The sequence below is a fragment of the Mercenaria mercenaria genome, chromosome 17, assembly GCF_021730395.1.
Source record: "Mercenaria mercenaria strain notata chromosome 17, MADL_Memer_1, whole genome shotgun sequence".
Taxonomy (NCBI): Eukaryota; Metazoa; Mollusca; class Bivalvia; order Venerida; family Veneridae; genus Mercenaria; species Mercenaria mercenaria.
In genome coordinates this window covers 32,937,841-32,963,391 of record NC_069377.1, presented here as the reverse complement: position 1 = coordinate 32,963,391, position 25,551 = coordinate 32,937,841, and the positions used below count along the sequence as shown (strand labels likewise).

Here is a 25,551-nt window from a genome sequence, read left to right as displayed (position 1 = left end):
GAAGATAAAGTTCTTTATTCTCGTTTCTATTCCCCGTTAAGTTACACTAGTACCGGAAACGTCAATATTTTTCCATACACTGACGCCTGAATTTCATATCGGGTGCGTGACGTAATTCAGTGTTGTTGTTGCACTTTTTTTTATATTTAGTTCAGTATTGTCAATCATATTCAGGCTATTGAACATATTTATGATATTTACATAATACTTATACGTGTAGATGCGTATGTAATAAAAAGGTTATTATCTTTGTATCGGGAAATATGCACTCGTTCTTCAGCGGAAAAATATTGCGCTCCTAAAGTCGCGCAATATTTCCGCTGAAGACCTCGTGCATATTTCCCGATACAAAGCTAATAACCTATAAATATAGATATGTCTCTGTATGTAGGGATTCACATGGGAGAGGCTATCAATGAACAAAATTTGATATCGTATGATTGCCAACTCTTCATAGAGATAACAAAGGTCTGAATCAAGCCGATGTAAATCATGACTAGGTCCTTTTCAAGATACTTTGAGGTGTAAATGCAAGCATAAAGTAGAAATGCACGATACCAGTATACAATGTTTTCTATGGTACATATATGGAAGAAGCAGTACCTGATTATGTCTTTTGAATGATTGGTGCGTGCACCAACACGCCAAAAAGAAACCTTTGTTAATGCCGTACACGACAACACGATGTAAATTGTTTCATTCTGTTGCTTCAATGTTTCGTTCTGTCGCGTTGTAAGTTTTGTTTTGTCGCATTGGCGCGCACAAAAAAGAACGACACATAAAACTTCGTTATGGTGCGTCGGCGCACGCACCAGTACGACACAACGAACAGTTCTACAAACGCAGTGCACACGCTAAACCACGCAACAGGACAGTATTTTTAAGTTCCATAAAAATCGAGGGAAAAAAGCGCGACATCGCAAATTTAGAAAACGTACATTCAATCTGGCGTTTCGCAGAGACCGAACATTTTTCCGTTTTTGTATTGGTTCTGGGTCAAACCCGATTGTTCCGGGTTAAACTCTAAACTCACCGTATACGACTTAATCTAGAGCTGTCAGAGTCTGCTATTAGTCTTCCTACGCCAACAGGCATCTTACATACAGATACGATATAACTCAAACCTGGCAAACATCGCAATTTAACCAATTATAACAGGTGGACAACATAAGGCCCCTATTAGTCATCAATTGGGACCATTTTAGTGCCCAACAGGGAGGTCAGGTAGAGCCTACATTCAGATAGTTGCACTAGTTAGGTCAATTATTTTCGGTTTATGATCCATGCGGAGCCCTGTAGACAGACTATCCTGCTACGTAGGTATAGGTCCTGACTAGAGATGCGCACTGGAGATGATTTCTGAAGTCAGGAGATGTTATATGTGAAGTCAAATACAGACAAGGACAGATGAATATGACAACGCAAAACATGGAAATGATTGCCTAATACTTACAAAGGTTATATTTGAATTGGTGTGTTCAAGTGTAAACTCAGCTTTGTGTGTATTTTGTGAGGAAAACGTTGCTTTGGACACACTATGTTACAATAACAGCAACAAGCATATCATGTACATTGCTACTGAGTGCAGTAATTAAAACATGCAGACCTTTCTTTTAAATTTAAACAAACCCAATCTGTACTATATATTCTTTGCAGTCATCGGTCTCCTGTACATAACGCCTTCTCTGTCAGATTGTGTCGTTGTTCATCCTGTTATTACGTGAACAAGTTTATCTGGAACATTGATACAAAATCACTTTTTCGTCTTGTACTACAGTAAAAACGCCTATACAACAAACAGACGAAGACATTGATGTCTTCCCACTTTATTAGATCCCGAAATCCACGGTTAAAAGCAAAGACTTTGCGTCAATCGTTGATCAAAATAAATACAACAGAAACAGCGTTAATTCTACTATACTTCTTTCTACAAACGGGTACAGTAGTACTAAGCCCTCTTATTGCATTCGGTCTAACATATGCACGTAAAATCGATGACAATGATAACAATTCACAAACATATTAAGCGGAACGATATAAAAATGACTGAAAACAAAGAACACATCACAAGTGTAAACGCAGACAGACATCTAACGAAAATAATGGGGGTCAACACAAACTGTTCAAAAAAGAAAAGAATTTAGCATAACCACTTTCAAGTCTTTGAAGTTGTCCTGTTAAGACCTTTTACACCATGCTTTCAAGTTTAAATGGTATAGTGGCCTTTTGTAAGCAGAACATATAATGTGTTGTGAAAGATTACATAAAAACATTTATGCAGGCTGTGTCATGTCTGATTAACTTGTCAATAAAAAGATATATGAAAAGTCATCAACTTTGAGATAACGGTCTCTACTGTGCTAAACGTTGCAGATTCTCAGTTTTCGAGCTTCAATTTTTTCATCTCGACTTGCACATCATTTCGTTTGTCAATCAGATTATGCATGAAATCCTCGGTAAAATGCAGCATCTTACGAAGAGCCAACAAAGCTAAAATGTCAATGTTGTCGTCCAACTCAGCCTCGTCCTCGTAATTCTTCACAGGAAGTACGTGAGCTCGTGGAAGACCAAGAATTTGCGATGCTTTCTCTACAGCTTGCTTGACAGTTGGGCTGTGATATACGCAAGATACGTTTTTCTCTACTTCTTTACAGAGCTTGTCTATCTTTGTTAAAAGAATAATCTGTGGTATTCCTGAAAAAGTATATATGTACATATAGAAATATGAGTCCTCATACCTGAACACATCTTGTAAAATTACTTTATTTGAACCAATGATAAACAGCAGAAGTATTCTTGAGACATTAAAATTTCTCCTGAAATTATCCTTCTAATGAATATTTCTCTTAAAAAAGACACTCGTACAAAGTCGATATACTCGATTAAATATACAAGACAATAAAAATGTACATAATTCTTATTTAATTAATAGCTTTACATGAACCATTTGGACCTTCGATTCAAACAATTGCAATTTTAAATTTTTCATACGTTTTTGATTCATTAGTCCACGAAGTCCCTTCATTTTCTCAACAACCTTTGAAGACAGCACTTCGAGCGTTGTTGAATCTAACACGAATACTGCACAATGGACAATGTCATTAGTGCTGGGATCAGACTTGAATCCTGGAGACGCTGGACTGATTGGCGATGTAGGATTAAACTAGAAAGATAAAAATATTTAAACTTAACTTATTACCATTTTCAAAGAGAAAAAGACGCATATCGCTTCTGATTCGAAAATTAACAAACGCAACAAACAAGAGGATCATGATGGCCCTAAATTGCTCAACTAAAATTTCAGAGCTTAAACAAGTTAGAGAGAGTGAAATGTTCCATTGCCAGTGGAAGTCTATTACACAAATTAGTGTTTCAGATGACAAACAGTTCAATCACTATTTGGCTCTTACAATTTGGTGGAAATACCACACACACAAATTTGATTTGTAACAGAGATACCAACGTCCCCCGCCTAGGGATATTTTGACAAAACATATTGCATGCCAATACAACATATTCTAAGTAACAGGGCAAAATACTAACAGTTTACATAAGTCATAACTATATTAAAGGGAGGTAAGTAATAAGCAAATAAAAAGCATGACTCTAATATGGTACTAAAATTAATTGTTTTCAATTGCACATTAGGAAAAAAAGTTAATTCTGCTGTTGATACAGTGTTGCGCTACATATCAGTCTAATGTATTACAACCATAGTAATGCTGCATTTACCTAAATATACCAGTAACTTATTACTTGTGCCTCAGCTTGCATTCTGCAAGTCCGTAGGCTACAATTGTTAACATCTTTTTATATATGTATCAATACCAATCATCTTATTTAAAAAATATTTTCATTTTTGAAACAGAGGAAACACTGATATAAACACATGTATTGTACTTTAACATATAAGGGAGGGGGAATCTCGTGTACATACTAAAACAGAAAGTTAACAAGAGTGCCTGTAACATTGACCTTTTACACACGACAGAATGTCTTGTAATGGTTAAAATATATGCCTAGTTATTTGCACCAGTGCACAAAAAAGTTACAGACCAAACAAAAATATTCTATCTCCACAGGTAACCTTGACCGTGGAGCTAGGGGTCTGAGTCTTGCGCAAGACACATCAGCTCGTTATTGGGAACATTTGTGCCAAGTAATTTCAAAAATCCCTTGATGAATGGTGGCGTTACTGACCGAAAAAGAAACAGACCAATGTTAATCTTTAACTTCTAGATGTGACCTTGACCTTAGAGCTGATATCTTGGTCTTGCGCATGACATGTTGTCTTATTACGGGGAATATTTATTCCAAGTACTTTCAAAATCCTTTGATCAATGGTAGAATTATTGACCGGACACGAAACAGTCCCTCCTAACCTTTGACCTCTACGGTTGACCTTGACCTTGGAGCTATAGGTCTGGGTCTTGCGCACGACAGGTCGCCTTATAATGGGGAACATTTATGCCAAGTTATTTCAAATCCCTTCATGTTTGGCAGAGTTATGTACCGCACACGAAGTTTGACGGACGGAAGGGTGCAGCCTATTTCTGTGTCCCTTCTCTTCTTCCAAAAATGCGGGGGACAATAACTGGAGCAGGCTGAAAGTTTTTTCTTTTTTACCTATAGCAGCCCCTAAAATTGGCAAAGTGTCCAAACTGCACTAAATTTGGAGCCGACCTAACATTATGCTACAGACCAAGTTTGATGAATATGCAATACGAGAAGAAGTTGTTGAAAGGTTTTTCTATGCTTAACTACTGGCCCTTAAAGGAAGGGTTTGGTGTTTCATTTGAACACGTTTGAGAGAGGACCTTACAATGATGCTACAGACCACGTTTGGAGAAGATCTACCGGCCTGTTCATGCGAAGAAATTATTTAAAATATTTATATTTCAAGCTCTAGCGGCCCGGACAAAGGAAGCGGTTGTCCAAATTTTATTTAATTTGACATTGGAACAAAAAGGCTGCAATAACCCCTAATAAGGGCTAATCTTACCTAGTTGAAAAAGGTTTTGTAGAGACCTTAAAATAATTTCAAAGATAAGTCTGATGAAGATGCATCAAGAAGCTTTTTAAAGGAATTTCAATTTTAAGCTCTAACAGGCCCTAAATGGGGCTTCAATTGACCACATGTTAAGTGTGGGAGGGGACTTTAAATTGTTGTTACTGACCAAGTTTGTTGGAGGCCCATCTAGCGGTTTATTAGAAGTTATTTAAAAGTGTTTGTCTGTTTCAAAGAAAGCGGTGATGCTGAAAATTTTGAAAAAAAAAACATGCCAGGATGCTATTGACCAAGTTACTTGTTCAATTCTGACTAGTATTTTCAGTGCAGATGTCATCTGAAGAAAAGTTTGTCCGGACGGACGGACGACAAAAGGACGGCAGGACAGTGCTCCGTGCTCAGCTGAGCTAAACACGTTATAAGCTGTATTTATATTGTATGACTGAAACGCTTAACTTCACCTATTACGGGAGTTTTATTTAGTTGATAACTGTATACGTCTGTAGCATTTTACTGAATACAGTTTTGAGGAAGCAGGGCCCATATCAAATACCTCGTAATAAGCTGGTACGTTTCCATCAAGAAGATAGTTACACTCTAGCACATCGATACCCATGGATTCTTCCAGACCACGTGTATCACATAGACGGAAGTTCAAGGAGGCACCTGACCCTACTTTCACCGTATATGGTATGTACTGCAATTTCATATTTCAACAATCAAATAGGTGATAAATGATACTTAATCATTTTCCGGTGAAACATTAAATCATTATTCCAGTGAAAAAAATAAACAGATCTGTATCCTAATAAAAGGTATCCACTCTTTTTCTAATAGGGGTCCTCCGTGGCCAAGTAGTTACGGTCGCTGACCTCAAATCACTTGCCCCTCATCGATTTGTATTCGAGACTCACGGGACGTTGAATTCTTCATGTGAGGAATAACTTTGTTCAATAATTTAAAAAAAAAGTAGTTTCAGTAATATTTATGACATTGGCAAATAGCAAATGGCGGGTAAGTTGTTTTCTTCATAATATTTATTACTGACTATGTGATAGATTCTCAACAGTTTAGTGGGAACATACAGTATAGTAAAAATACTGTAGTCCAATACCTGAAGCTACTATATGATACAAATTTTATGTCTTTATATAATATTTCTTCAGACCTCTAAAATAAAATGCATAGTATTTATCAAGAAAATTTCAAATTAGAACTAAATTTAACTTACAGCAGTGGAAAGGCTCTGTTCTGCGCTACCACTGCAAGCTCGCTGTGTAATTCGACCACGGTATATTGAATCTATAGTGTTGTAGAAACTGGATTTGCCAGCACCCACCGGACCTAGCATCAAAATTCGGGCCTCGCTGATCTGTAGGTCTTGGACTGGTTTAAATGTAACAATCTCCTCTTTGAGTTCATCTAAGTACTGAAACAATGAACACACGGTCTTCTCTGCAGTAAGAATTTTTTCAACAAACACGAGCTCCTAAACAAACAATATTATGAGGGATATGCATACGTCATTGAAATTACTCAAGCTGCTGCCTCTATGTCGTTTTGCACGAACATGGGTTTTATCTTGCAAGAACACTATCTTTTAAAGGCTTGTGGGGGTAGTAGAAGGAACTTTATGATATATTCATTAATGTAAATTTTACAGCCAAAAATATATTTTTTCGCTGAGTTAGCTCTTTCAAAATTGAACAAATTTGTAAATTTGCGTTTCTGCTAACTACGACATATCCTTTTAAGTCATAAAACAATTTATCAACAGATAAAGTCAAATTTAACTATAAAAAAACTTGTCCAAAATGGCTGAAATTTTTGTATGGAAGATATGCATTTGTAGTAGCAAAAAAACATACTTCAAATTATTTTGACAATTTAAAAAGTTCTTGTTACTACCCATGGAATTCTTAAGAATGATGTGTATTATGGATAGTGTTTTATACAATCTAACGAGAAATCATACGGAAAAGGTAGTCATATTATAATAAAAAAAAAACTCAAAAAGTAAATTTAGAGGGATTCTCCTTGGTATTTTCATTTAACTTCTGCGCTGTAATCAAACCTTTTCGTTCCAGTCTTTAGTTTTTCGCCATGGTGTTTTTTCTTCCTGTAAGGTTTTTCTTCTTTGGCCATCTAAAATTGAAAAGCATTGAACACTACTTAATTGCTTTATGTACAAAGAGATAATGAAGCTATTCTATAGAAATCAGCTTCGAATAACCGTCATGCAACATCACTAGAACTTAATAAATGAATAGCTTTACGTTAATTATGTTAGATGATAAAAAATAAATAATAAATCAAACTTAATTTCATTGTTATATTTTTTTGCCCCATAACGATATGTAGTTAACTTCAATATGAAGAGAATTACTACAATATAAAGAGAAATAAAGTACTAGATACTAAAGACTATTCCCTTTTCTAGGGTAAGCATTTTTGTTTCTAATTCGACGTCATAACTTGTCTTTTGTTGTTGTTTTTTTATTTCAACAGATTCGTTGATGTGTTACAAGTGAAGATGAGTTTAAGATAGGAAGCCATGCACTTGTATCAAAATGACAGGTGTTCTTTGATCAGCATTATTGTATATACAGTATATATCTTTTTGAAGATGTGTGAATTATCCATCGTAAAAGTAAAGACTGATACCTGCTACACTGTATACTTCTAGTTCAGTGACGTCCATCGAACCGTTGTTTACTCGGTCAGGTCTCACTCCGTTGTTGTTGTATACGGTTCCGAAACTGCCCATGGTTCCATTGAGAGGAAAGACAGTACCGGATTTGTTTATCTTAACGTTAAATGTTTGAAGGTCATAAGACGAACCGAATATTGGTGCACACGAGCTACTGTGTATAACAGCTCTATCGGGGATTTTAACATGAAATATATTTTGCCTGTCACTTCCATTATATCTCAGCTGATATAAAAAAGCTTTATCATCTCTGACGTAAATGCCGCTCATTGACTGCCAACTGACGCTTGTATAACCACCGTACACGGAGCCTTGTTGATTATATAGCACTGTTACAGTAGGACCCTGGTTGTCACATTTCTTATGGAAGACTGTAGGATCACATCCATCTCGTGTGATAGCATACCGAAGCGTAAATATTTTAGGACCCGTTCCAATCCATTTTTCCAGCTGATCCATATCTTTCTCCGAGAGTTTTCCTTCCGTCATTGTTCACTGCTTGACCCCTTAAATGAGTAAAAGAAAACCATCACCTCTCTCAAAAGGTAGATTTTATTTAATATTATACTAGTAGAACAGAAACCATCTGTTCAAGAAAGGTGATACATTTTTGTTGTCATTTTCAACTCTTACCATTTGAACTTCTTGGGCGCCAAGCAAGGGAGATACTGGTACCATTTTTCACGTATTTGGTATTATGCAGCCCACTTTTCGGCCCTCCTTTTTCGTGTGTTTTTTTCTTCTTCAAAATTAACTAGATTATGATTAATATAATTGTGATGTAAAATATGTGTTATGAAAAAATGTTCTCCATTAAAATCATAAACATTTTACTTTAAAAAATACATTTAGTTTGCTTCACATGTGAAAGTGCAGAGTGCATGCACGTTTCGTATCTTAAAGATTTGTTTGTTTGTTTGTTTGTTTGGAGTTAAACGCTGTTTTTCAACAGTATTTCAGTTATATAACGGCGGGCAGTTACCTGGATTCTGTACCAGTACAAACCTGTTCTCTGCAAGTAAATGCCAACTTCTCAACATGAATCAGCGGCAAAGAACGAATAATTTCAGACACATTGTCTTTTATCAAATCGTCGAGGAGAACATATGCCCTGCCCGGGGATCGAATTCACGACCCCACGATACGTAGGTCTGCGTTTTCTGTATTGCGCTAAGCGTGTGGGATTTATTAACGGAAGTAAAATTTCGCACCTGCAAACTCTACGTAGGGCAAAAAGGACTGTTTACACCACATAGGAATTTCACAGAGTTAAATGTGAAAAAGTCCAAAATGTAATTGTTTTGATGAAATATGGTATGATTAGCCACATAAAGATGTGGCAGTTATTTGTTTTGGCTTAGTTTCATTGCTTATGATCTCAAGAAAAGATCTAGACTACATTTTGTTCTTTCATTGTGAAGTTCCAGGGTTTAGATTTATTTCTACATACGCGTAACTGATAAACAGCTAAATTCATAGAAGCATTTTCAGAGGGTGATGTTTTCAGAATAGATTATTTTTCCTTGATGTAACATAACATCTCAATATCTTTTCAACCAATTTAGTCAATATCAGTCTGTATTATAACAGATTACCAGTGGAGAACAAGGAAAAATATATGTAATCCTTTGCACATGCGCAACTGCCTTGCTCAAAATGAGGAACTTTGACTAATGCGCTTTATATCTGATAATAAGGGATTCATAATGAACAGTCGATCTTTCATTTCAAGTGAACAAATTTAGGTTAAAGAAAAATGGGAAACCGATATTATTCATCAATTTAAAGATAATGTTCTTATGGACATTTTAAATCACGATGTGTCAGATCTTAACTTGTCGCAATGTAAGTCGAACTTTGGTAAAGGGTCACTCAAGGAACATTTTTTTAATAAGGCCAGCAGTTTCTGGGGAGAAGATTTTTTAAAGTTTTCTTCTTGGTTGCCTTGGAATTCTACATGGATGACTATATTTGAAAGAATCTGAAAGAACATTTCTGTGAAGTTTGGTTGAAATTGGCATTCAATATGTTTAGGAGGTTTTCTTAATTAAGAAATTGTGGACGACGGACGTACATCTAACGATCCTAAAAGCTCACCATGATCACCACTTTGTGCTCTGGTGAGCTTAAACGGATACTCCTTATATACGTATAAGACTAAAGAACCTATAAAAGAGGTATCGGACTATACAACCTAAAAGGGAGCTAGTTACTCTATATACATAGGACTACAAAACATCAAAAGGAGTTAGCTAGTGAATACTGTATTATTAAAAGAGCATGCCTCCATTCTTACTAATAAATAAAATAACGCGAATGACTCCTGTTTGCTTTTCGTGAATTTATTACTGGAGTTTGAAAACGAAAGTAGGTTTGTGATCTAACACAAGCTGACGTATCGAAATATATCTTTTAATTTGCAACAACAAACTGAAACGGTCTACATATTTAAAACGATAAAACTTGAAAAAAATGTATAATAAAGATATGATTGCAATCTAAACGAAGTCAACATACCTTTATTCTCTATTCCGAAAACGAAAGTACCAACCTACAAACGTCCCGCGATATCTGTTGAATATCAAAGGGCACACGTGCGCACTAAAACGTGACCCTGTGAAAGTTAAAGCAACTTACCCCTTCGCGTGAGGAAACAGATGAATAGACATGGATTTGACATTAGCGCCGCCATATTGACGGGAAGCTCACCATGGCCTTAGATCATCTCTTTAGGGCATAAAAATGGTCAACACGTAGGGCTAGTTAGGTTTGAGTATGATCCCTGTTAGGTGCGATTTGAACACCCAGTGCTTCTTACTGGTTTGTGCAGTTTGACAACTTTATTCCATTTTTTACGTGTTTGTTTGACCTCATTTGTTACACAGGTACCTAGTCCAATTGGGACAGCGTGGTAACTTTTGACTGTCACTGTCCCGTTATAGGGATGACAACTATAAAATAACAGATCCCGATCAGCCAAATAAGTATGGCTAACAGGTACCTAAAAAACTTCTCTCTTCTTTAGCATGTGTGCGAGGTGATTATTGTTTAGCAACATAGGTGAAACAACAGCTTACCATTCATTTTACTAAGCAGAGCAGGGCGGAAAAGACTTTTTTGTGGAAGAACTTTGCACTTTACCAGACTCTCGTAGTCCTCTAATTTTTTAAGGTTTTCTGTGATAATTTCATGATGACCTAATGGAATTTTCCCCGTTTCATTTACTCATGGATAGGGCGATGTCACGTCATACTAATGTCTTCATCGACAGAAGCATCAGGCCTCTGTTCGACCTCCGAAAAATGCGCCACGTGGTTCTAAAGGCGTAACCAATTCCAGTTTGCCAACATACGACTTCATAACAGATTGTCATTACACTGTTTGTCAATTTGTTTTGGGTTGAACACCGTATTTTATCAGTATTTCAGTTATGAAACGGCGGACAGTTAAGCTAACCAGTGTTCCTATATTCTGCACCAGTATAACATGTTCTCCGAAAGTAACGGTCAGCTTCCCCACATGAATCAGAGGTCGAGGATGCATGCTTTCAGGCACATTGTCTTTTATCAAATCGTCACGGAGAACATATGGCCCTTCCGGGGATCGGACTTACGACCCTCCAATCCGTATATCAAAACGCCCTAATGAGCTCGGCGGGCGGGTTTTGTTTGTGAATGAAGTCCTTTAGATTGGGCCAAAATTGTGACCTCTAGAGTGTTAACAGTCAGATTGTTGACGACTGACGACGGACGGATGACGGACGGACGACGGACACAGGGCGATCACAAAAGCTCACATTTGAGCACTTCGTGCTCAGATGAGTTAAAAATGCAGACATTTCTTTGCAGTATTAAATTTAAACAAAACCAATCTGCACTACATATTCTTTGCAGACATCGGTCTCCTGTACATGCTTCTCTGTCAAATTGTGTCTTTGTACATCCTGTTATTACGTGAATAAGTTTATCTGGAACATGGATACAAAATCATCTTTTCGCCTTGTACTACAGTTAAAACGACTATACAACAAACAGACGAAGACATTGATTTCTTCCCACTTTACTGAATCCCGAATGCCACGGTTAAAAGCAGAGAATCTGCGTCAATCGTTGACAACAAAAACAGCGTTAATTCTATTATACTTCTTTCTATAAATGGGTACAATGTACCAAGCCCTCTTATTGCATTCTGCCTAACATATTGTATGCGCGTAAAATTGACAATGATAACAGTTCACAAACACATTCAACGGAACGATATAAAATGTCTGAAAACAAAGAATACATCACAAGTGTAAACACAGACAGACATATAACGAAAATAATGGAGTCAACACAAACTGTTCAAAGAAAAGAGTTCAGCATAACAACTGTAAAATTACCACTTTCAAGTCTTTGAAGTTGTCCTGTTAAGACCTTTTACACAATGTTTTCAATTTTAAACGGTATAGTGGCCTTTTGTAAACAGAACATATAATGTGCTGTGAAAGATTACATAATAAAAACATTCATGCATTCTGTGTCATGTCTGATTAATTTGTCAAAAAAGGTACATGAAAATTCATCAAAATCATCAACTTTGAGACAACGGTCTCTATTGTGCTAAACGTTGCAGATTCTCAGTTTTCGAGTTTCATTTTTTTCATCTCGACTTGCACATCATTTCGTTTGTCAATCAGATTATGCATGAAATCCTCAGTAAAATGCAGCATCTTACGAAGAGCCAATAAAGCTAAAATGTCAACGTTGTCGTCCAACTCAGCCTCATTCTCGTAATTCTTAACAGGAAGAATGTTAGCTCGTGGAAGACCAAGAATTTGTGAAGCTTTCTCTACAGCTTGCTTGACAGTTGGGCTGTGATACACAAAAGATACGTTTTTCTCTACTTCTTTACAGAGCTTGTCTATCTTTGTTAAAAGAATAATCTGTGGTATTCCTGAAATTGTGTAAATGAACATATAGAAATATGAATCCTTATATATCTCTGAACATATCTTTAAAAAATCCTTTACTTCTACTAATGACAAAAAGCAGTAATATTCTTGAAATATTAAATTGCTCCTGAAATTATCCTTCTGATGAATATTTCCCATTTAAAAAAAGACACTCTTACAAAGTCGACATACTTGATTAAAGATACAAGACAAGAAAAATGTGCATAATACTTATTTAATTAACAGCTTTTCATAAATTATTTGGACCTTCGATTCAAACAACTGCAATTTTAAATTTATCATACGTTTTTGATTCATTAGTTCACGAAGTCCCTTCATTTTCTCAACAACCTTTGAAGACAGCACTTCAAGCGTTGTTGAATCTAATACGAAGACTGCACAATGGACAATGTCATTAGTGCTGGGATCAGACTTGAATCCTGGAGACTTTGGACTGATTGGCGATGTAGGATTAAACTAGAAAGATAAAAATATTTAATATTAACTTATTATCATTCTCAAAGAGAAAAAGACGCATATCGTTTCTGATTCCAAAATTAACAAACGTAACAAACAAGCAACATGGTAGCCCTAAATTGCACAACTAAATTTCAGAGCTTAAACTGGTTAGACAGGGTGAAACTATGGAAAAGGACTACAATATGCTGCATGTGCCAAATGTTCCATAGCCAGTGGAAGTCTATTACACAAATTAGTGTGACAGATGTCAAACAGTTCAATCACTATATGGCTCTTACAACATTGGAAAAACACATACACACACACACATAAGAATTTGTAACAGAGATACCAACGTCCCCCGCCTAGCGATAGTTTTGACAAAACATATTGCATGCCAATACAACATATTCTAAGAAATAGGGTATACTAACGATGTATATAAGTCATAATTATATTAAAGGGAGGAAATTAATAAGCAAATAAAATGCATGACTCTTATATGGTACTAAAATAAATTATTTTCCATAATACATTAGGAAAAAAATCAATTCTGCTTTTGATGCAGTTCTGCACCACATATCAGTCTAATCACAGGCGCTTGAAGCTCTATCATTAAATATATATGCATTACCATATCCCACCCACCTAATATACTATGAAAGAGATCTAACCTACACATATATTTTATTGATAGAGCTTTAAACACCTGTGGTCTAATGTACTGAAACCATAGTAATGCTGCATTTACCTATATGTACCATTAACTTATTACTTGTGCCTGGGCTTGCATTCTACAAGTCTACAATTGTTAACAGCTTTTTATATCTATCAATACCAATCATCTAAATTAAATTTAAAACATAGTTTCATTTTAAAAATAGTGAATGGTAGAGTTACTGACCGAACAAGAAACAGACTATGTTAACCTTTAACCTCTAAGCGTGACCTTGACCTTAGAGCTAGGGATCTTGGTCTTGCGCTCATTATGGGGAATATTTGTGGCAAAAATCCAAAATCCTTTGATGAATGGTAGAGTTATTGACCGGACACGAAACAGACCCTGCTAACCTTTAGCCACTAAGTGTGACCTTGACCTTGGAGCTATGGGTTTGGATCTTGCGCACGACAGGTCGTCTTATAATGGGGAACATTTCATATCCCTTCATGTTTGGCAGAGTTATGTACATGAAGCCTATTCTGTGCCCTTTTTCTTCTTTTTAAAAAAAGACGGAGGACATTAATTGGAGCAGGCTGGCGGTCTCTTAATAATTCTTCTTTTTTACCTCTAGCTGCCCCTAAAATCTGCAAAGTGTTCCAAATTGCACAAAATTGGGAGACGACCTAAAATGATGCTATAAACCAAGTTTGATGAAAATGCATCCAACGGTTCATGAGAAGAAGTTGTTTAAAGGGTTTTCTATGTTTAACTACTGGCCCTTAAAAGGTTTTAGTGTTCCATTTGAACAAGTTTGAGAGAGGGCCTTACAATGATGCTACAGACCACGTTTGGTGAAGATCTACCGACCTGTCCACGCGAAGAAATTGTTTAAAATATTTCTGTTTTTAGCTCTAGCGACCCGGACAAAGGGTACGGTTGCCCAGATTTGATTAAATTTCGGAGTGGAACAAAGATGCTGCAGACGAAGTTTGATGAAGATCCATCGTGCGGTTCATAAGAAGTCCTTTAAAGATATTTCCATTTTAGCTTTAGTAGCCCCTAATAAGGGTCAATCTCACCCAGTTGAAAAAGGTTTTTTAGAGGACCTTAAAATGATTTTAGAGATCAAGTCTGAAGAAGATACAATAAGCGGTTCATGAGGAGAAGCTGCTTAAAGGTATTTCTATTTTAAGCTCTAACAACCTCTAAAAGGGGCTTCAAGTGACCACATGTTAAGTGTGGGAGAGGACCTTAAATTGATGTTACAGACCAAGTTTGGTGGAGACCCATCTAGCGGTTTATGAAAAGTCATTTAAAGGTTTTTGTCTGTTTTCAAAAACAAGCGGCCATGCTGAAAATTTTGAAGAAAAAAAACCATGCCAGGATGCTATTGACTAAGTTACTTGTTCAATTCTGACTAGTATTTTCAGTGCAGATGTCATCTGAAGAAACGTTTGTCCGGACGGAACAGTGCTGCTCCGTGCTCAGGTGAGCTAAATACGTTATCAGCTGTAATTATATTGTATGACTGAAACTTTTATTATAATAACTTCACCTGGTGCGAGTATTTTATTTAGTTGTTAATTGTATACGTCCTTGGCATTTTACTGAGTTAATTTTTCACTGCGAAGGAAGCTGGGCCAATATCAGTTACCTCGTAATAAGCTGGTACGTTTCCATCAAGAAGATAGTTACACTCTAGCACATCGATACCCATGGATTCTTCTAGACCACGTGTATCACACAGCCGGAAGTTCAAGGAGCTACCTGACCTTACTTTCACCATATATGGTATATACTGCAATTTAAAATTTCAACAATCAAACAAGTGATAAATGGTACTAAATCATTTTCCAGTGAAACATTAAACCATTATTGCAGTGAAACAATAAATAGATACATCTCTGTATCCTAATAAAAGGTATTCACTCTTTTTCTAATAGAGGGCCTCCGTGGCCAAGCGGTTACGGTCGCTGACTTCAAATCACTTGCCCCTCATCGATTTGGGTTCGAGCCTCACACGGGGCGTTGAATTGTGAGGAAGCAATCTAGCTGGCTAACGGAAGGTCGGTGGTTCTACCCAGGTGCCCGCTCGTGATGAAATAATGCACGGAGGGGCATGGAGCAACAAAATAAAATCAATTTTTTTTAATAACTCAACTTTTAGGCGTATTTTTGAAGTGTGGCGATGTAGTAAAATTGATAAAATTATACCTTTCCAAGATTCAATATTTTGAAAATTTTAATATGTTAATACAAACACTTTCAAATTGTTCGATATTTTTTAAATTTCAAAAATGTAGTTTCAGTAATGTTTATGACATTGGCAAATAGCAAATGGCGGGTAAGTTGTTTTCTTCATAATATTTATTACTGACTATGTGATAGAGTCTCAACAGTTTAGTGGGAACATTAAAATATTGTAGTCCAATACGTGGAGATACTATATATGACACAAATTTTATGTCTTTATATAATATTTCTTCAGACCTCTGAAATAAAAAGTTAATTTTACTTACAGCAGTGGAAAGGCTCTGTTCTGCGCTACCACTACAAGCTCGCTGTGTAATGCGACCCCGGTATATTGAATCTATCGTGTTGTAGAAACTGGATTTGCCAGCACCCACTGGCCCTAGCATCAAAATTCGAGCCTCACTAATCTGTAGGTCTTGGACTGGTTTAAATGTAACAATCTCCTCTTTGAGTTCATCTAAGAACTGAAACAATGAACACACGGTCTTCTCTGCAGTAAGAAGTTTTTCAGCTGAAATAATCAACAAACTCGAGCTCCTAAACAAACAATACTATGACGGATATGCATACGTCCTTGAAAGTATTCAAGCTGTTGCTTCTATGTCGTTTTGCAAGAACATCGGTTTTATCTTGCAAGAACGCTATCTTCTAAAGGCTTTTGGGGTAGTAGAAGGAACTTTATGGTATCTTCATTAATGTAAATTTTATAGCCCAAAAATTTATTTTTATTCGCTGTGTAACCTCTTTCAAAATTGAACAAACTTTTACTTGTGTAAATTTGCGTTCGTGCTAACTACGATATATTCATTTAAGTCATAAAACAATTCATCAACAGATAGTCAAATTTGACTATAAAAAAGCTTGTGTCCAAAATAACTGAAATTCATGTATGGAAGAAATGCATTTGTAATTCAAATTATTTTGACAATTTAAAAAGTTCTTGTTACTACCCATGGAATTCTTTAGAGTGATGTGTATTATGAACAGTGTTATATCCAGTTTAATTAACGAGAAACCATAAGGAAAAGGTGGATCATAATAGTAATAAAAAAAATCTAAAAGTAAATTCAGTTTGGCCATGTCCCAAGGGATTCTCCTTGGTGTTTTCATTTAACTTTTTCGCTGCAATCAAACCTTTTCGTTCCAGTCTTTAGTTTTTCGCCATGGTGTATTTCCTTCCTGTAAGGTTTTTCTTCTTTGGCCATCTATAATTGAAAAGCATTGAACGCTACATGCCTTTAATATGTAAACGATATGCAGTTAACTTCAATATGAAGATAATTAAAGTAATAGGTACTACAAACTATTCCCTTTACTAGGGTAAACATTTTTGTGTCCTACTCGACGTCGTAACTTGTTGTTGTTTTTTTCAACAGATTGGTTGATAGGTTACAAATGAAGATGAGTTTAAGATAGGAAGCCATGCACTTGTATCAAAATGCCAGGTGTTTTTTTATTCGCAAAATTACTGTATATACAGTACATATCTTTTTGAAGATGCGTGAATTATCCATCGTAAAAGTAAAGACTGATACCTGCTACACTGTATACTTCTAGTTCAGTGACGTCCATCGAACCATTGTTTACTTGGTCATTACTCACTCCGTTGTTGTTGTATGTGGTTCCGAAAGTGCTCATGCTTCCATTGAGAGGAAAGACAGAACCGAATTTGTTTATCTTAGCGTTAAATGTTAGAAGATCATCATAGAATACTGGTGCATACGAGCTATTGTGTGTAACAGCTTGACCGGGGATTTTAACATGAAATATATTTTGCCTGTCACTTCCATTATATCTCAGCTGATATAAAAACGCTTTATCATCTCTGACGTAAATGCCGTTCGCTGACCGCCAACTGACGCTTGTATAACCACCATACACGGATCCGTGTTGATTATACAGCACTGTTACAGTAGGACCCTGGTTGTCACATTTCTGGTGGAAGACTGTAGCATCACATCCATCTCGTGTGATAGCATACCGAAGTGTAAATATTTTAGGACCTGTTCCAATCCATTTTTCAAGCTGATCCATACCTTTCTCCGAGAGTTTGCCTTCCATTATTGGTCACTGCTTGACCCCTGAAAGAGCGAAAGAAAACCATCACTTCTCTCAAATGGTAGATTTTATTTTGAATAGCTGGAAAGGACGCATCACTTAAGAAGAAATTGCCTGTGCTGATAATTGATAAAAGAATTTCATGTGTGTATGTAACATCACGAACTTAAACCTATGTTCATATTGCTTAATAGATAAGGCGTCCCCGTCTCGTGACTACTAGTGGGGTGGGGTGGGGGTGGGGGGACTAAAAAAACACGTTTGTTTACACCTCAGGCACTGGTCCAATGTATGTCTTTCCAAAAAATCCCGTTTTTTTTTCACATTTATGTACTGTTTAAATGTATATAACACTGACCGGATTTCTAGTCTCTTTTTTTCATTTGACTAACGTATAAACAGTACATTGGTGTGAAAAAAAAAGGATTTTTTTTTGGAAATAGGGTGTTTGTAAAGGATGAAGAGGAGGTAGTCCCCGGCATTGTGGCACTCAGAATTGTTTTATAAGTCTCGATCATTGCTCACACTAGGGGAAGATCAAAACAGGGAGATTCAATGTGGTGCATGTCTCCATTTGTCATACTTAAAATGCTTTAGACTCGTGACAGATGGGCTTTTACAACTAGCCATTATTATTTCTAATTTTAAAGTCCATTGTAAGTAATTCTTACAACCTGCGCGCTTCTGGCGAACTGGCCAGAAAATGAGACATATCTAGATTTTTGAGGAAAAAATACACTGGACTCACTGGTTTAAACTGCTTTGTCAGCAGTTAGCTTATTTTATTGTATTTATTTTGCTGTTTTACCGCGCATTTCATGGAAAGATAATATACTTATTTACTTGGTTTTTACGCGTTTTATGGTAGAATAACCAATCAATTTAACCATCGGGTTTTGCAGATGTTATTAGTTAAACATGAAAAAAAAAAACATGCGTTATCCCTACAGTGTTACATGTGGCAGTTATATGTTTTGGCTGAGTTTAATAGCTTAATATGGTATTGATTAAAGATCTAGACCACTTTCATTGTGAAGTTCCAGGTTTTAGCTTTATTAGTTTAGAAAATGTCTTAATACGCTTAACTGATAAACTGCTAAATTCATGGAGGCATTTTCAGAATAGATCATTTTTCCATTATGTAACATAACATCTTTTTTTTTTTTTTTTTTGGTAAGGAGGCATGTCATTCTAACAGCCAATGTACTGCTTTCATATCATGGAAAATGCTCTAAAGTACTGAAAATAAGGTCTCAATATTTAATTGTTTATATGAAATAAAAAAGGAACTAAATTAGTATGGTGTAACTAAACGACATGACCGCAGAATGTAAATTGTGTTAGTTATATCACTTTTCAATCAATTTGGTCAATATGATTCTGTATTACAGTAGATTACCAGTGAAGAACAAGGAAAATATATGCAGTCCTTTGCACATCCGCAACTGTCTTGCTCAAAATGAGAAACTTTGACTAATGCGCTTTATATCTGATAATAAGGGATTCACAATGAACAGGCAAGCCAAACTGATCTTTCATTTGAACAAATTTAGGTTAAAGAAAAATGGGAAGTCAATATTATCCATCAATTTAAAGCTAATGTTCTTAAGAACATTTTAAATCACGATATGTCAGAACTTAACTTAATCTGTCGCAATATAGGTCGAACTTTGGTAAAGGGTCACTCAAGGAACTTTTTTTTAATCAGGCCAGCAGTTTCTGGGGAGAAGATTTTTGAAAATTTTCTTTTTGGTTGCCGTGGAATTCTACAAGAATGACCTAGATTTGAAAGAATATGAAAGGGTCCAATTAAGGAACATTCCTGTGAAGTTTGGTTGAAATTGGCATTGTGGTTTAGGAGGTTTTCTTAATTAAGAAATTGTGGACGACGGACGGACGGATATCTAACGATCCTAAAAGCTCACCATAATTACCATGAACACTTTGTCCTCTGGTGGGCTAAAATGGATGTCATTTACTCCTTATATACATATAAGACTAAAGAACCTATAAAAGTACCACGCGATATCTATGGAAGATCAAAGAGCACATGTGCATACTAAAACATGTCTCTGTGACAGTTAAAGAAACTTACTCCCTCGCGCGTGTAAAAACAGATAAATACCGATGGACATGGATTTTGACATTAGCGTCGCCATATTGACAAGAAGCACATCCTCGAAGTACTTAAGGTAATCTCTTTGGGGTATAAAAAATGGTCAACACGTAGGGCTTGTTAGGTTCGAGTTTGAACCCTATTAGGGGCGTTTTGAACAGCAAGTGCTTCTTAGTGGTTTGTGCTGAGTTTGACAGCTTTATATTCCTTTTTTACGGGTTTGTTTCACCTCATTTGTTACACAGGTACCTAGTCCAATTGGGACAGCGTGGTAACTTTTGACTGTCGCTGTCCCGTTAGAGGGATGACAACTATAAAATAACAGATCATAAAATAAGTCATTCCGATCAGCCAAATATATATGGCTAACAGGTACCTAAAAAATTTCTCTCTTCTTTAGTATGTGTGCAAGGTGATTGTTGTTTAGCAACATAGTTAAAACAACAGCTTACTATTCATTTTACTAAGCAGAGCAGGGCGGAAAAGACTTTTTTGGTGGAAGAACTTTGCACTTTACAAGACTCTCGTAGTCTTCTAATATTTTAAGGTTTTCTTGATAATTTCGTGACCTAATGGAATTTTCCCCGTTTTATTTACTCATGGATAGGGCGATGTAACGTCATAATACTGTCTTCATCGACAGAAGCACCAGGCCTCTGTACGACCTCCGAAAAATGCGCCACGTGGTTCTAAAGGCGTATCCAATTCCAGTTTGTCAACATATGACTTCGTAACAGATTGTTATTACACTGTTTGTCAATTTGTTTTGGGTTTAACGCCGTTTTTCAACAGTATTTCATTTATGTAACGGCGGGCAGTTAAGCCAACCAATGTCCCTGGATTCTGTACCAGGATAAACTTGTTCTCCGAAAGTAACTGCCAGCTTCCCCACATGAATCAGAGGTCGAGGACGAATGTTTTCAGACACATCGTCTTTTATCAAATCGTCACGGAGAACAAACGGTCCGCCCGGGGATCGGACTTACGGTCGACCCTCCAATCCGTAGATATATACGCGCTCTCCCTAATAAGCTAAGCGGGCGGGTTTTGTTTGTGAATGAAGTCCCCCATATACACTTACATGTGTACTCGAGGTCCTCTCAACACTTTCTTTTCTTAAGCGTCCTTTCATAGAAGCCTCCCATGGTCATTTCTGTCACCGATCAATAGTAGAACTCAATTATCTAGCTGGGTTTGCGTGCCACTGAGAAATCAATTAAATTCTAAAACTAATTTCTCTCTGTTTTCACTTTCATAGCAAGCATTCACTAGATAAGATCCAATACGTTTCTCACCACCATTTCTAGGTTGTTGTATGTCACCCCTTTATTTTAGTCATTGTACAGCTTTTCTTGCCTACTTTTGTTCTGGATTGTAGCCATGGTGGGGAATCAAGGCAATGGTTTCGGCTGGTAGAAAATTGGTTGCACGCGGTGGCGATGGTATTAACGCACGGTGCAAAAGAGCCAATGTCTGTGATATCCATAAAGTCGTTACGAAACTCCAGAGCGCAATCTCTTAAAATGTCAACAATAACCATCAGTTCCATCTGAAAACTTAACTCTTTGTCCTTGTGTTCATCATACCATTTCATAAATGTATGTCATCATCTAAATAAAAAGTCAGTCTTTATATACTGTTTACTCACTACAAATATACATTTGAAGCGTAAAAATGCCGATTTTGGGTAATTCAAGGGCCATAATTCCGAAGTGCTTCTGGCGTTTTGGCTTGTTATCGAACTTGGCCGAGGACTTACGGTCAAACAAACACATTTTGTTCAAGTTTCGTGAAGATCGGGTGAGAAATGTTCGACTTAGAGCGCGGACGAGAGTTAAAAGGCCGATTTTCGGTAATGCGAGGCCATAATTCCAAAGTGCCTATACTGATTTGACTAGTTATCGAATTGGCCGAGGACTTATGGTCAAACACATTCTGTTCAAGTTTAGTGAAGATCGGATAAGAAATATTCGACTTAGAGCGCGGACAAGAGTAAAAAGGCCGGTTTTGGGAAAATATGGGCCATAATTCCAAAGTGCCTGGGCCGATTCGGCTAACTGACAAAAATCAAGATACCTAGTTAACGTAAGTGAATATATAACGAAGTGCTCAAAGGTGAGCTTTTGTGACCGCCCTGTGTCCGTCGTCCGTCGTCGTTCGTCGTCAACAATTTGACTGTTAACACCCTAGAGGTCACAATTTTGACCCAATCTTAATGAAACTTGGTCAGAATGTTACCCTCAATAACATCTTGGACAAGGTCGATATTACTAGTAGGTCATCTGGGTTTAAAAACTAGGTCACCAGGACAAATCAAAGGAAAAGCTTGTTAACACTCTAGAGGTCATCATGAGACGATGTGTCGCGCACAAGACACAGTTCCCTAGCTCCAATGTCAAGATCACACTAGAGGTCAAATGTCAAAAATAGAGTCGGACCATTTTTGTGTCCGGGCCATTATGCAACATCTTCTATCTACATCTACATCTACATGTTACTCCCGAGCAATCGTTCACGATTATGATTGGGAGGCGCGAGTCTTGGTTTACAATTGTGCAAAGTTAAAACAATTAGGTTTAAAAGATGCAGAACAGTATAAAGTGTGCTAAAAGAAGGATAAAAACAAGGGGAGACTGAGCTCTAGTATGTGACCGCCGCCAGCCTGTCAGAGAAGACATTTAGGCTGGGGCTTGACTGAATATATATATATATGGGAAGAGCATTCCAGTATCTGGGAAGAGCATTCCAGTATCTGATGGTTCTGGGGAAGAAAGAATTTGAGTGATACTGGGTGCGTGACTGGGGTATGCGAAAGTTTAGGTTTCTAGTTGGTATCAGGTGATTCAACTCACTGTGGTCAACAAAGACAAGATTGTACTGAATTTTATATAAAAAGATATGAGAGTTTTGAATTCTACGATGTTCTAGAGATTTCCAATGGAGTTCTTGAATTATTTTAGTTACGCTATCAGAAAAGTCATAGTGCATATAGACGCATATCTAGCAGCAGCTCTCTGGACACTCTCGGCAATTTTACTGGTAAGGTGTTGTTGTTTTTTTCAGTGGTGCCAGACAATGGAGCAATATTCTAACTGGGATCTTGCATAGGTGTTATAAGCTGCTTGTTTGACCTGTTTATTGTTCGTTTTGACATTTCTTTTTATGAATCTTAATGAGTTATTTGCCTTTGCTGTTATATTGTTTATATGTTGGGTACAGTCTAAATTCTCTTATTTACATTTATGGAGTAGGCTATGCAAACAACTGCAAATAAATTTGACATGCACTATTCACCAAATGAAATTCCATGCAAGAAGTGTGATCAGTATATAGACATTTTGTCAGCATTTTGCAAACATTACTTGACTGTTTTATCTGTTATATCACCACATACACATCCATGTACAGCAAAATAATTAATTTGAAGACGATTCCTTACCTTCGGCCTTTCATCGGTTGCAACAGGAATGAGGGGGAGTACAGTCGTTTATGGGGGTGCTGCCTAGCCTACGCTTTAATACCATGCAATATGTTTCACGATTCAATGGCTAGATATCTATACCATTTCCGAAAAATCATAGCTTTCTATTTTCGGTTTGAAAATCTACTTTCGATTTCGACCTTCAGACTGGTTCGAAAATTTCTTCAGCAAAAAAGATACCTTTCATATTTATATGTAAACTCAGTCTTAATTTACAAAATGGCCGACAAAGAGTTGCAAGAGCGAATTTTAAGATTTCTAAATGGAAAACCAAAGAAGACAGAGGCTGCTGCAAAAATTATACAAGCTCTTCGTGTGCCAAAAAAATCTTTAAACAATCAGTTGTACAAATTACAGCGTGATGGTCGAGTAATCAAAGTTGAGGAGTCCCCACCTGTTTGGGCTGTACAATCGGGAACGTCAGTGACTGCACTGGCCCCAAGAACAACCAGATCAAGACGTAAATCTGAAAACGCCGAGAAAAATACAGAGGTTACTGTCAAGTTTGTTCATGTGATTAAGTATCTACATTGTGGCATGTATGAGTATTTTACCAAAGGCACTTTCTGTTTCACAGATTGCTAGTCAGCAAAAAATTTGGGTAGTCACAAGTCTATAACACAGTCTACTTCAGTAGTGGCTAGTCAGTGATTTTTTTTATAAAAATTGTGAATGGGTACAGCCAGAAAAAATTGTGAAAATTAGCATTGTTTTTCTCGAAATTGTGAATTTATTCCCCCTTAATTGTGAATTGTTTAATACTAAATGTGAATCAAAATGTTTGATGATTTTAACGATTCGTACCCAAAGGCACTATAGCTTATGAATTAACATTCAAGAGTCGATAATGTAGGGTGACGAATGTAACAAATCCTGATTAATAGGGCGCAAATCTTCGCAAAAGTCGCTAACAAACTTCTTTAAAGCTTTTCAATGCTTTTTTTTACGTTTTTCTACTATTTTTAGAGATTTTCACTCCAATTAATCATTTAAATGTAAATGACCCATTTTGAAAACTGTGAAAGACCGTTTGCAATTGTGAACAGGTCTGATATTCGATACCACTTTAAGTATAAAGGAAAAAAATCGCTGTTAGTGCACATATCCGTAAGTGGGTCTGTGTAGCAGCTCCTATTAAAATTCCAGAGCGCTTTTGGCACTGTAATATTTCTAAAATTCGTCAAAATATGTTTGGAACTTCCTTGTGAAAAACAATTACAAGGAAATTTGAGAACTAAATTTCAGTCTCACAGTGATGGTGTTAAACAGGCGCATGAAAATTGCTTTGTTAAGACCAGTCCTAGATTAACTTATCCATTTATTGATTGCATTTTTACAACATATACATGATATAAGTATGCCAGTCTGGATATAAAGGTATTTTATCCCCATATGTGATATAATATAAGTATTGATATATATTCACCGAATTATTTCCCATACTGTGCAGTCAAATCAAATGGATATCTTTAGTTTTCATTCTTCATGAAAGAGTATGTTTTTTAGCCCACAATCATCAGATGGTGGGCTATTCAAATCATTCTGCGTCCGTGGACCGTCGTCCTTCCGTTAACAATTTCTCGTTATTCTCAGAAACTACTGGGGGGATTTTGACCAAACTTTGTCAGAATGATGTATTGATACCCTAGTTGTGTCCCCCTGAAAATCAGACTGGTTCAACAATTTTTTAGTGAGTTATGGCCCTTTGTTTTTTTTTTATAATTTACATAGATTTATATAGGGAAAAACTTTGAAAATCTTCTTGTCCAAAACCACAAGGCCTAGGACTTTGATATTTGGTATGTAGCATCATCTAGCGGTCCTATACCAAGATTGTCCAAATTATTTCTCTAGGGTCAAATATGGCCCCGT

The 25,551-nt window shown here is 36.6% G+C and overlaps 2 protein-coding genes across 7 annotated transcripts in view; one reads left to right on the top strand and one right to left on the bottom strand.

Moving 5' to 3' along the window:
- Window positions 1–1,901: 1,901 nt before the first annotated feature.
- Window positions 1,902–23,777, bottom strand: LOC128549889 (interferon-induced protein 44-like). 6 transcript variants are annotated; one of them, XM_053527625.1, is made up of 8 exons: window positions 23,638–23,777; window positions 21,280–21,808; window positions 17,560–18,105; window positions 17,159–17,229; window positions 16,291–16,488; window positions 15,426–15,569; window positions 12,957–13,128; window positions 11,762–12,653 (listed from the first exon to the last, which is right to left on the bottom strand). In XM_053527625.1, exons 3-8 carry the CDS (start codon window positions 18,083–18,085, stop codon window positions 12,337–12,339), a joined length of 1,428 nt encoding a protein of 475 aa, XP_053383600.1. In that variant the 5' UTR covers window positions 18,086–18,105; window positions 21,280–21,808; window positions 23,638–23,777; the 3' UTR covers window positions 11,762–12,336. The 6 variants fall into 6 exon arrangements, with proteins under 6 accessions (XP_053383596.1, XP_053383597.1, XP_053383598.1 ...); XM_053527621.1 differs by lacking the exons at window positions 11,762–12,653; window positions 12,957–13,128; window positions 15,426–15,569; ... (2 more) ...; window positions 17,560–18,105; window positions 21,280–21,808 and adding exons at window positions 1,902–2,694; window positions 2,992–3,163; window positions 5,562–5,705; ... (1 more) ...; window positions 7,083–7,153; window positions 7,673–8,224 and having other exon boundaries at window positions 23,638–23,774; XM_053527622.1 differs by lacking the exons at window positions 12,957–13,128; window positions 15,426–15,569; window positions 16,291–16,488; ... (2 more) ...; window positions 21,280–21,808; window positions 23,638–23,777 and adding exons at window positions 1,902–2,694; window positions 2,992–3,163; window positions 5,562–5,705; ... (1 more) ...; window positions 7,083–7,153; window positions 7,673–8,224 and having other exon boundaries at window positions 10,236–12,340.
- The window catches only part of LOC123535826 (uncharacterized), a 26,788-nt gene continuing 24,964 nt past the window's right edge, over window positions 23,728–25,551 (top strand). Inside the window, exon 1 of the mRNA XM_053527757.1 lies at window positions 23,728–24,171. Within this exon, the coding sequence (XP_053383732.1) occupies window positions 23,728–24,171 (444 nt within the window). The remainder of the gene's footprint in view (window positions 24,172–25,551) is intronic.

What these genes read in the sequence shown, in the direction of transcription:
- LOC128549889 (XM_053527621.1), bottom strand. Translation starts at nt 8,207, where the DNA reads ATGACGGAAGGAAAACTCTCGGAGAAAGATATGGATCAGCTGGAAAAA. An exon ending in CTAAAGACTGGAACGAAAAG is followed by an intron (nt 6,438 to 7,082) that starts GTTTGATTACAG and finishes TCATTGTTTCAG; the next exon opens with TACTTAGATGAACTCAAAGA. An exon ending in TGGACTAATGAATCAAAAAC is followed by an intron (nt 2,695 to 2,991) that starts GTATGAAAAATT and finishes ATACTTTTTCAG; the next exon opens with GAATACCACAGATTATTCTT.